At 39.8% G+C, this 12,643-nt stretch overlaps 1 protein-coding gene across 1 annotated transcript in view; it reads left to right on the forward strand.

The window, feature by feature from the left end:
- Window positions 1-454: 454 nt before the first annotated feature.
- The window catches only part of LOC117410598 (MAM domain-containing glycosylphosphatidylinositol anchor protein 1-like), a 155,126-nt gene continuing 142,937 nt past the window's right edge, over window positions 455-12,643 (forward strand). Inside the window, exons 1-2 of the mRNA XM_034017265.3 lie at window positions 455-1,241; window positions 2,723-2,812. Coding sequence (XP_033873156.1) covers window positions 2,746-2,812 — 67 coding nt within the window. The 5' untranslated portion in view covers window positions 455-1,241; window positions 2,723-2,745. The remainder of the gene's footprint in view (window positions 1,242-2,722; window positions 2,813-12,643) is intronic.

The raw sequence follows: 12,643 nt of genomic DNA on the forward strand, positions 1-12,643 counted from the left end.
ATGTTATGTTGAGCTGGCACAATTGGCACAACATCTATCCTTTCCGTTTGGTGTGTGATTGCAGTGACAGGTAGGCTACATACGGGTGCCTCGACATTCTGCGCTGCTCTTAACTTAAGATAGAGAGATGATTGAGAGATAGCTTTATAGACCGTGTGCTGAAATCTGACGTCTGGCGGTGAAACCGGGAAATGGAATGAAAACAGAACTCTAGGAAGACGGAGACAGAGCGAGAAGAGGAGACGTATGTGGTGGTGTTTTTTTTCCCTTTCTTTCCCGGTCCCTGTTTTTATTTAATTGGTCCTCTGGGAACTAGTAGTATCGCTGTATGTAGTAGGCTGGACCAGTTTGCAGCTTGCACGGATTTAATTGGCTGCCTTCACTGAAGGAGTTTCAAAGAGCCCACAGTACAGAGAACATATTTGAAAAACTGAAGCTCACTCGCGCGCGCACACACACACACACACAACTATAGAAGAGGAGCTAAGTTCATTGTAAGAGGACAAGTTGGGAGTAGCCTGGCACCCAGACATTCACTATATAGAAGCATAGTTAACTACCTTCCCAATTAAACTGTCTTAGTATTTCAATTCATAGCACCTGCAAAATACACACATCAAGACCAAGCAGAACAGGCAGAGACCTTAGACACAGGAGGACCTACTTTGACTGGCGCGCCGGTGGGTTCAGAAGCTCAGCTGCACCTGTGCTGGAGTCCTCCGCTCGTTTGCAAGAATTTGGAGATTTATAACTTTCACGTCAGAATTTAAAATATAAATAAACAAAATAAAACCGTTAAATAGGCAAATACCAGCCACTTGCCAACACAGTGCGATCTGGAATACGTGTCTATATTTGCAAAAACGATGACATGGTGGTACATTTAAATGCGTAGTGTCAACTTCGGATTGTCAGTAGATTCTGACGCTGTACTGTGGATTATACTTTACAAGGTGACATATCGGCACAGCCAGCTGAGGAACTAGATCGGCAACGCTATAACTAAAGTAACGCAGGCTTGTAGCAAAACGGACACGAAAGTCGGAGGGAGAGCACATTGAACCAACAGTCTGAGACACTTCTGAACATAAAAAAACAGTGAAGAAAGGAAACACAAAGGGTAAAGTGCAGTTAATGCGCTGCTGTCGCCAAAGAGAACGTACCGGTATACGTCGGCGCCTCAGCTTGGATATACAAAGGAGAGACTACAGGTGTACGCCACCGCATCGCCTATTCCAAAGGTAACCATTGCTTTAAACAAATAGGCTACAAAACGTATTTGGAATGCTCCATACAATTAGCTACTTCAACTTATAGGACAGTTGTATTACAGTAAACTTCATTTCAAAAGCAGCCGTCGATATTTGTTGAAAATAAAAATGCTCTTTACAAAAATAAAATAAAAAAAACCCACAGGCGATAAAATACAGTAGTAGCAACACTGTTCAATTAAGGGTAGTACAGTCTGTGTAAAAATCAATAAAAAACAAAACAACACCTCGATTTGTGGCAAGAATCGCCACATTCGCTACATTGCTCTTTGTCAGAGTTTTAACACAAAAAGCCTGTTTCGTTTATCGAGTATACTGTAGCAGCCTAGTTTTCTACAAAATCTCAGTACTTTTTATTGTAGGAACGATTTTATAGAAAAGTTATTAAACTTTGTATGTACAACTGATACTTTGTATGGCACCAGTGGTTAAAGAAAAGGGCTTGTAACCAGAAGATCCCTGGTTCAAATCCCACCTCAGCCACTGACTCATTGTGTGACCCTGAGCAAGTCACTTAACCTCCTTGTGCTCCGTCTTTCGGGTGAGAACATAGTTGTAAGTGACTCTGCAGCTGATGCATAGTTCACACACCCTAGTCTTTGTAAGTCGCCTTGGATAAAGGCGTCTGTTAAATAAACAAATAATAATAATAGTTGAAATGACTTGGACAGAAACAGACACATATGAAACGGTCTAATATTAATTGCTATTATCAAGTGATTTCTTTTGTAATTGAATGAAACACCGATATTGTAGCTTGACAGTTATCTGGGGCGTTTTAATAGAAGCAAAATAATAATAATAATAAAAGAACCAAAAACAACCAAACAATTGGGTTGAATTATTATTATTATTATTATTATTATTATTATTATTATTATTATTATTATTATTATTATTATTATGAACACCTCTCAAGCGAAGTCCTGTAGGTATAAATATGAAAACCCCGGGATCATATTTACCCGTGGAAAGGCACCAGACCCTGGCCCCTGACTCCAATATTTGGAACACAGATAAGGGAGGCTGGCGGAGAGCAAGGGACAACAGGGATAAGAAAACAAACAAAAAGAAACATTACAAAACATATTTCGGTCCAGGAAATCCATGCATTATTGCTGTACATTCCAGTAATAGTAGCCTCCTGATTTGGAGGGAGGGCTGCTCTCGGATTAAAGCTGAAAAACAATTGTTCGGAATTAATTTTAGAATGGAAAAAAAATCCAATCTGCAAAGACAGGAAGAAAAGGACTCCTCTTTTTCATTCCTACAAAAAACTTCAAGCATCCAGCAAATTCCGTGGTGTTGTCTACAACAACAGCGAGGCGTCCTCAGATCGCTGGCCGCTCTGCCGCCTTTCTACCCCGGGTGCACCCTGCTGGTGTTCCCTTGCTCACTGGTACCCTACACATGTGAACTGAGGCGCTCATCTTTGCTGGTTCTTTTTGCAGGGTATGCGGGATCTGAGCTGAAGATGGAACTTTTCTGGATTTTATTGTTTTCTGTCCTCTATCCATACGTCAAAGGTCAAGGCGTTTATGGTAAGAAGCATTTAAACAAATTAAACAAAGTGTACTTTACACCCGCATCAGAAATGTTATGCAACATATTTTAAACACGTGTGCTTTTTTTCAGACAATCAAAATAAACACAAAATTGTGTTTAGAATCTGTTGAGTAATTATTACTGTAGTATTAACTTTTATTCTCAAACATGTACATGTAGTTTTACAGTACATCTTTGTTTTCTGTGTTCTGTGTTTTGTGTCTGAGTGAACGGGTATGAAACTAAACACTGCAAGTCGTAAAAAGTCCTAAAAAGTGCCGGACCAGTCCACTAAACACCTTGCTAAACAAAAGTGGAATTATTGTGGAATTATTATCTATTAATCTATGTATTTATTGACTTTTTTCAATTAACACTCTTCTATTTAAGTACTCTGAGTGATGCTGTGTTATCTATTGTATTGTTTCTGGTCAGTCAAATTATTAAAAAAAATATTCTGTATGGTACGCTTTGATTCCAATTACTCTCCGTCTCAGAGCGGATTATCAATCCAGAATAACACTGTAGTTGTTAAAGCAATCAAAACCAAACCTAATAATAATAATAATAATAATAATAATAATAATAATAATAATAATAATAATAATAATAATAATAATAATGCCTGGAATGTAATAGATAAGTAGGACATGAAAAGCACCTCCTGTTTATTGTCATACTGTAGACCCTGATCATCCCACACATGAAGATACTGTGACCCAATACATAAAAATAAGCTCACCTTGCAAATATTTATTCAACAATCATGATCTCTTTTTTATAGCATATGTTTTAAACAGAGGGGACTACCTTTAACTTGCACACAGTACAACGTAAAACAAGAACTACTGTCCAGGCAAGAAAACACTCTTAGAAAAGAGGGGGCATGATTTTTTAATTTATACCAGTTTACCTGGTAGATCTCCGGTGTACAGTGATCTTGCCCTAATGATTAAAACCAACACTAAGAGGTGTTTAAAATCTGATGCTAAAGATGTATGTTTATTTCTTAAAGAATTGGTTTTCCAGTGTGGGTTGTCCACTTTTCAAACTGCAACCAAATACAGTATAATCCCAGAGCATTTACCCACAGCTACAAACCTCAACTGTGAAATTCGCTATCTACAGATGTCAGTGACTAAGACTCCTTTTCTAAATATAAATCTTTTAACGCTGTCCTTTTTGTATGCCAGTGTTTACCATTACATTACCTCGTGCCTGGATGTGATTCTGTCGCATTGCTTTCTCCTGAATTGTGCTGTACACTGTATTCACATTTTCCTGGAACATACGGGTATGACTTGGACTAGGGCTCGGCTTACATTAATATAAGATATGCTTAGCACCTTTGGAGCACCAGTAAGACTTATTGTTGCACAATCAATACCAACTTACTTTCTTGTGCTTGTGATATAGTGTCATACAAGGCTCTAGTAATTTCTCCATTCCCCCATCCTCACTCCCACACTGTGCTTTAATACTTCCTCTGATATAGTGGAATACAAGGCTGCTATTCACTCCACTGTCACTCTCCCTGCCTCTCTGCTCTAACACTGCCTATGATATAATACAAGACTGCTGTTCACTCCATACACACTCTCACACTCTCTGCTCTAACACTGCCTCTGATATAGTATAATATGAGGCTGCTATTCTGTCCACTCCTCCTCCTCACTCTCCCTGCCTCTCTGCTCTTACGCTGTCTCTGCTGTTGTGTAATACAAGGCTGCTATTCTTCCCACTCTTCCTTCCTAGCTCTCTGCTCTAATACCTGCTTGACTTTTTTGAGGATGCAACATCGACAATGGATAACTGCAAAGCATATGACATAGTTTATTTAGATTTCCAGCAAGCTTTTGACAAAGTCCTGCATAAAAGATTAATTCTCAAACTGAACACAGTAGGGATTCAAGGAAATGCATGCACATGGATTAGGGAGTGGTTAACATGTAGAAAACAGAAAGTACTGATTAGAGGAGAAACCTCAAAATGGAGCGAGGTAACCAGTGGTGTACCACAGGGATCATATTAGGTCCTCTGCTCTTCCTAATCTACATTAATGACTTAGATTCTGGTATAGTAAGCAAACTTGTTAAATTTGCAGACGACACAAAAATAGGAGGAGTGGCAAACACTGTTGCAGCAGCAAAGGTCATTCAAAATGATCTAGACAGCATTCAGAACTGGGCAGACACATGGCAAATGACATTTAATAGAGAAAAGTGTAAGGTAATGCAGGCAGGAACTAAAACTGTGCATTATAAATATCTGAAATTGAAGAAGGAATCTATGAAAAAAGACCTAGGTGTTTATGTTGACTCAGAAATGTCTTCATCTAGACAATATGGAGAAGCTATAGAAAAGGCCAACAAGATGCTCGGATCTATAGTGAAAAGTGTTGAATTTAAATCAAGGGAAGTAATGTTAAAACTTTACAATGCATTAGTAAGACCTCATCTAGAATATTGTGTTCAGTTCTGGTCACCTCGCTACAAAAAGGATATTGCTGCTCAAGAAAGACTGCAAAGAAGAGCAACAATAATTATTCCGGGTTTAAAAGGCATGTCATATGCAGACAGGCTTAAAGAATTTAATCTATCCAGTCTTGAACAAAGAAGACAATACGACGATCTGATTCAAGCATTCAGAATTCTAAAAGGTATTGACAATGTCGACCCAAGGGACTTTTTCTTTTTTTTTTTTTAAATTTAGTCGTTGCCAATTATTTTTATTATTTTCTCCCCAATTTGGAAATGGCCAATTATTTTTAGGCTCAGCTCACCGCTACCACCCCTGCGCTGACTCGGGAGGACGAAGACGAACACACGCTGTCCACCGAAGTTTGTGCTGTCAGCCGACCGCTTCTTTTCACACTGCAGACTCACCATGCAGCCACCCAAGAGTTACAGCATCGGAGGACAATATAGCTCTCGGGCAGCTTACAGGCAAGCCCACAAGCGCCCGGCCAGACTACAGGGGTCGCTGGTGCGTGGTGAGCCGAGGACACCCTGGCCGACCAAACCCTCCCTCCCGCCGGGCGGCGCTCGGCCAATTGAGCGCCGCCCCCTGGGAGCTCCCGTCCACGTTCGGCAAAGGAATAGCCTGGACTCGAACTCGTGACGTCCAGACTATAGGGCACAACCTGCACTCCACGTGGACCGCCTTTACTGGATGTGCCACTCGGAGCCTCAAGGGACTTTTTCGACCTGAAAAAAGAAACAAGGTCCAGGGGTCACAAATGGAGATTAGGTAAAGGGGCATTCAGAACAGCAGTTTTTACACAGAGAATTGTGAGAGTCTGGAACCAACTCCCCTGTAATGTTGTTGAAGCTGACTCCCTGGGATCCTTCAGGAAGCTGCTTGATGAGATTCTGGGATCAATAAACTACTAACAACCAAATGAGCAAGATGTGCCAAATGGTTTCCTCTCGTTTGTAAACTTTCTTATGTTCTTATGTTCTTATGTTCTAATACTGCCTCTGATGCAAAACTACACCAAAGTTTTATAAAGCTGTATAAAATCCTGTTACCCTTTAGCCTGCTGGTTTTGGTTTAAACACTCCCTTCGTAGGAAGTATTGCTGCAGGCTGTGTACGCAATAATGTTTTGAACTGAAATTGTTCCCTTTCTAATTCTGCCGCAGGTGTTATGATAACACAGCAGCTAGGCTTATCACACTATCTCTGGTAATCCAGTTTGAGATCAAGGTTCCTAGCCAGTGTCTTTATCTGATGGTTTTTTTTTATTTGCAGTTTAATGATACACAAAATAATAAGTTGAGCAAAACAAAACACTCAAAATAAACAGCACAATGGCCAAATGAACAGACAAAAAAACAGTGGACGAAACAAACAAGCAAGTATCGTGCTGGTCCTCCAGCACGTATAGCAATTGTTTCAATCTTTTTACTCCTAACTCTCTCCCATTCTCCACTCACCGAACACCCAACCCAAGACTCAATTGCTAATCAATCATTCAATTGGAATCTCGGTACATCTTCACGTGAACTAATTGTGCTCCCTGTGCTTCCATACTAATACCCACTTTAATCTGCACGTGAAGTGATTGTGCAATCCCTGTGCCTAAATACAACTATATATTTTAAATCACTTGTGATAACCCTCACTCCTTGCACCAATACATACATACATATAACAGACAACACAGAACACAAAATACGCACAGGGGCAGGGCACCCTGCCGCACAGCTACACACACTGGGTTCACAGAAGTGAAGAAGAAATAGGGCATGTCTGTACTTGGCTAGGACCTGCAAATCACACTAGATGCAGCAGTATGTGACTAGCAATGCTGCACTGTTTTACATGGTGCTGGTGGCTCATGTAACAAGGCTGTCTGAGAAATGGCATCCTTGCACACTGCACAAAAGATGCTAGTTTTTTAACCTTTATCTCAGCTGCAGAGATGAGGATCCGTAATGGCAGTGCATGACACAACACTATATGTTATATTCATGAGGCTTCAGAACTGGGCAAGGTGTTAGGGGACACTGTGCAGTTATAGGTCCCTCCTATACCAAACCAGCTTCTGTCTTTGTGGACATCACATTTTCCTGTCCTGGCCAGCTCCAATACGGGTAAAAGCTCCTTTATAAAAGTGGACACTCTAAGCACAATAAAAATATTTTCCTGTTGGGAATTCCAGTGCCTGTAATCATCAGTTACAGTGGCCAGTAATAGTGAACTGGATCTTACAGTTACTGTTTTTTTCTTCTTCTACTTATAAACTGTAATAAACTACTGCAAATGTACATCACTGTTCTTAATCCAGTCTAAAGTAAGGGAGGATTGTCCAGACTCAAGGTTCAGGGACCAACACACTGCCTGCCTGCTGTGCCAAAAGAGGCTGCATTTGAAAAGCTGACAGAGGCAACCTTATCCATAACTATTAGAGCTCAATTTAGAAATACTCAAAGAAGATATTGAAATGTTTGTCATTGATATCATTACATTCTTTCTGTTTTTCTCTGAGTACGGGAGATAGTTCATTACGGTGCTCAACTGTTTTAGGTGTGCAGCAAAGACTATCTATTATTATTAAGCCCATGCCCAATGTTTGAGTGCAGTTGTAATTGAATTTGAGGGAGTTTACTGAAGTAACTGTCTTTGTTTATGATTTAACTTGCACCATTTCATAACTTGAAAATGATAAGATTTTATAAGATTTTGCTGTATGGTAAATGTAGTGAAACTGGAGAGAAACAGTTTAGTGTAGGAGCACTTAGATTTGTAGCTGTTTACATGAGGGTCAGTTTACCTGGTTGATGGTGTAACTTTGGGACTCTGTTAACTGATCTTGGAAACTGAGAAAGGAAAAAAAAATCTGCAGCGTTTTTATGCTCTAAGTCGAGAAGGATCACTCCTATAGAGTCAAGGGCTGAACAAAAAGAAAGTTGGGAGAAATCAATGATATCAGTCTCAGATAGCAGCTGAGCATTGCAGTCTGCAGGAGTGCAGAGGACAAAGAGATCAATGAGGACAGCAGTGCTAGATGTTTTATACCTCTAGAAAATAAATGCAATTTTCCAACAAACTCACTGATTGGACGTATTTCAAGAACATGCAGTCTGTCTGTGGTTGGGTGGCGCAGTCCAGTTTTACCTTTGAATCTCAACTTTACACTTTACACGGTTACTGCAGGGTACTGCTGTTACAGCCTTAACCTCGGTCTTTATTGTGCCAATCTGGATATATTTTGGCTACTCATATCAATCGTTGATGCATAAAAATAGTTTTTTTTTTTAACTGTGCTGAATGCACAATGATTCCTGAATAACACACATGCCACTGAAAAACAACGTTGTAGATTTGTATTTAGAAGCTTAATAACCTCTACCTACCTAAAAGTAAACATTTTTTTGAAAAGTAAAAACAAAAGCCCTAAAGATTGGAGTAGTGTTTAGGGCTCTGGACTCTTGACCAGAGGGGCGTGGGTTCAATCCCAGGTGGGGGACATTGCTGCTGTACCCTTGAGCAAGGTACTTTACCTAGATTGCTCCAGTAAAAACCCAACTGTATAAATGGGTAATTGTATGTAAAAATAATGTGTAAAAAATAATGTAATTGTATGTAAAAATAATGTGATATCTTGTAACAATTGTAAGTCGCCCTGGATAAGGGCGTCTGCTAAGAAATACATAATAATAATAATAATAATAATACTACCAGGTTGGGGTGGTAAGTTTATCTTTGTTGTATTTCTGTCAGCTAAAACAACAACAAAAATTGGTTTGTTACATACTGTATTGACTGGGTGCGATATCTTGTGAATCCGTTAACCATTCCTGACTGTGTTTTTCTCAAGGCTTCAGTGCAGTGCTGTCAGCATGTGACGGATGTGTAACAAGCTCCATGTGTAAGGTGCTGTGTCGTTTAAGTCTTCACAAACTTCACACTTTTCACAACAGGTTGTCTCATTTTCTATCAGACTGTTCTTTCACCTCTGTTATGAATTTGCAACATCAAAAATGTCCTATTTTCAGAACAATAGCGTTGTGCATGTGCTGAGGATGTGTTTGTAGATTCACTCTGTGAGATCTCGATATTCTCCTCCTCATTTATAGAATCCCTCTGTGTGTGCCGGCTGAATAAACAAAACAAGTTTTGCTAAATGTTCAGTTTATTACACAGCACTTTTTATGTTTGAACCTGCTTCCTTTCTTTTTTTAAAAATATATTACTTTTTTTTTCTTGAGCGATTATAACATTTCTAATTATTTACTTAAAAACTCAAACCTACTGTCTTCAACACTGCAGCCCAAGGCTTTCTCTAACCACTGAGCTACTCAAACCCACTGCCTTCCACACTGCAGCCAAACGATTTCTCTAAGCCCTGAGCTACTCACTTGCATTCATGCCCTTTAGCAGCTCTACTATACATGCTGACCTTTACTTTTGACAGAAAACATTTTGGACCCAGCTGGTGTCTGATATGGGCTCTGATGCTTTGAATCAACTAGCTTTCAGCCTCCTGTTTCTCTCTAATGTAATTGCATGCTTTACCATGCTTTATTCTCTTTGACTCTCGCAGAAAACACTTGGCTGTGTTTCGACTTCAGTTTTGTCCCAAGGTGTCACATGCAGGATGTATATTAAAGCCGGTGCATTGTTGCCACTTGAGCTGAATTAGCTATAGGGCTGAGAAACTTCTGAGAAACTGAGAAAGTTTCTGAGTTCAGTTCGGTTAGCCCTGAGAGATCATATCCAGTTATAAACAGGGTTCCTGCTTTGATAGTTCAGTGAGTCCAAAGCTGAGATGGACGATCAAGGCTGAAGTCCTTGAGAGAGTCCAACCAGGCTTATCCCAGGGCTCAAATGAATGAGCTATGAAGATAGAGTGAGGTTTTAAAATCTTAAAAGAAGTTTACTACGTTAACCCTAGCAGTACAGTAACCAGGACCAGAGGACACAGTTAGAAATTAAGTGGAGATAGACTTAGGGTTGGAGAAACTTCTTCACACTGAGAGTGGTGAGGGTCTGGAATGGGTTACATAGCCATGTTGTTGATTGGGATCCTTTAGACTCGACTTGAGTTTTGAGATAATTCAGCTATTAGGAACCGAAATATCACTGATTGGCAGAATCAGTCTTCCTCTAGTTCTTACAATTTTATTATGTGTTTATTGGGAGCTGCTTCAGTTTATGTGTGTTTGAGAGATCCAGGCTGTTTTTTAAATAGGGAATGTGCTAGTGCTTAGTTAGCCCTATGGATTAGATCCATACTTTGTTTTTAATTTTTAATGAAGTTGATGTCTTCAGAGATTTGGCGAGCTTAAGGCATTAGTCATGCACCATGAAGTTAACTTTCCTTTGATAAAAAAGTATTTTTTTTTGCTTTTATCTATTAATGACTTTATCTATCTTTCAAGCTCAAAAAAGCATTGATGCTGTTTGCGGCCAGTGGGATACTGTAGCTCAATTCCACTTTGCAGATGCTGTATGGGGTTTGTGCAGTCTCTAAACATTTATATATATATATATATATATATATATATATATATATATATATATATATATATATATATATATATATATATATATAAACAAGAGAAAGAGCAGAAGAGACACAAATCACCATCCCTCGGAACTCACAAGGGGGCTTTTGTGAATTTTCATTCTGCTGCCAATCTCACAAGTTATTGCTCAAACTTCAGACAATTAGAAACAGCTTCGGGAGTCTGCGGCTAACAAAAAAATAAATACCAAAATTATTCAGATTCCTATTCTATCTAGTGGTATTATCTATGAACACATCTGTGGCAATGGGCAGTTCTATTACCTTGCATCTCAATAGGGCTTATACTTCTGGGGGCATAAGAATATAAAACCATCCCGACGAGGACATTCAGCCCATCAGTGCTCGTCCTGTTCCTAGTAGCTGACTGATCTCAAAACTTTGATCAAGCATCAACAATGTGACTAGGTAACCCAATCAATATCCTCACCACTCTCTGTGTAAAGTGTCTAATATAGTACTTAACATTTAACCACAGTTCACATGTGTATAAAAGCATGCTCCATCAATAAATCCTACATGGTGCATATGTTCAGAGGTAACTGGGACTTGGTCCCACCACTCTTGTTGAATAAGAGAGCTGGAGTTGGTGTAATAGTAAACCTATTTCTTCCCTCTGACGTCACTCAGCAGTCAATTGTCAAAACACTATTGCCCTCTGTCAGGAGGTGAATGGTTTGGGAAGAAGTAAATGTCCAAACAATGTTAATTTCAAACACCAACAGGTCAGTTTTATTTTAAATTCCAATCACCCCCTATACCAGCAATGGTATGGGGGTAAAACGGCGGGTTTTCAGTCCCCAACAAAAAGGTTCCACAAATAACAACACTACATTTTAATCCACAAATACATGGGAAAGTGATCCAGGAAGGGTGGTGTTGTTGTGGTGGTGCTATGCTGTGCAGAGGTAGTGGTACTTCAGGGTTTGTGCTGGCTCTGTGACTGCAGCTCCCAAGCCTCTACTCGTCTGTGAAAACAATAACAAAAACACAAACAACAGCGCTCCGGCATGTTAGTACTTCAGCATAAGGGGCCGTACTCACATAGCTACATCCCCTTTGTACTGCCCAACTCCTTCCTGTGATCAGCCTGACGCCACTCTCTATCCAACCGTTGCGCGCTCCACAGCTTTTCACAATAGATTTGTTTAGCAGTCTTGCAACTATGCCCATCAAGATGTCCGACCTCCGGTTCCGTCCTACCATCGAGTCGGCCCATCCCTGTGAAGGCGTACCACCAACCTTGCTTAGCGCCCTTCCTGGTCGGGAGGTGGACTTGCAGCTCAGATTGCTTCTCTCCTCATCACACCCTCTGACATCACAGGTTTAATGAAACAGATATTGACTGCAGTGAAAAGGTTAATTCAGCTTCTCAATGATTTCAGAAACAAAAATCTGTTCCTACATCAACCTTGTGCTTGTAATGTATAGTAAACAAAAGAGAGCTGTGATGATGGAATGATTAGAAAGCTTGTTTGTTATTAACCTCCAGGACAACTTTGTAAATTAGATTTTTAATCTCTACAGTCAGGTTAACTCAATAAATAATAATAATAATAATAATAAAGAAAAGAGAAACCTTTACTTGCTGCTCAGGGGGGTGGGGGAGAGGGGCAGTAGCCTTATATCTTGCTTTTTTTCCAGCCTGATGCTATTACAACTCAGTTTTAAATTGCTAACATAATGGCAATGTGCAGCTAATATAATTCCCCACAGATAGCTCGCCTCCCTGCAACCTGCCTCTCTTTATTACTGAAATTTATTCATGCTGCCACATGTTTTTTCTCACAGTA

The sequence above is a fragment of the Acipenser ruthenus genome, chromosome 6 (genome assembly GCF_902713425.1).
Source record: "Acipenser ruthenus chromosome 6, fAciRut3.2 maternal haplotype, whole genome shotgun sequence".
In the NCBI taxonomy this organism is placed as follows: Eukaryota; Metazoa; Chordata; class Actinopteri; order Acipenseriformes; family Acipenseridae; genus Acipenser; species Acipenser ruthenus.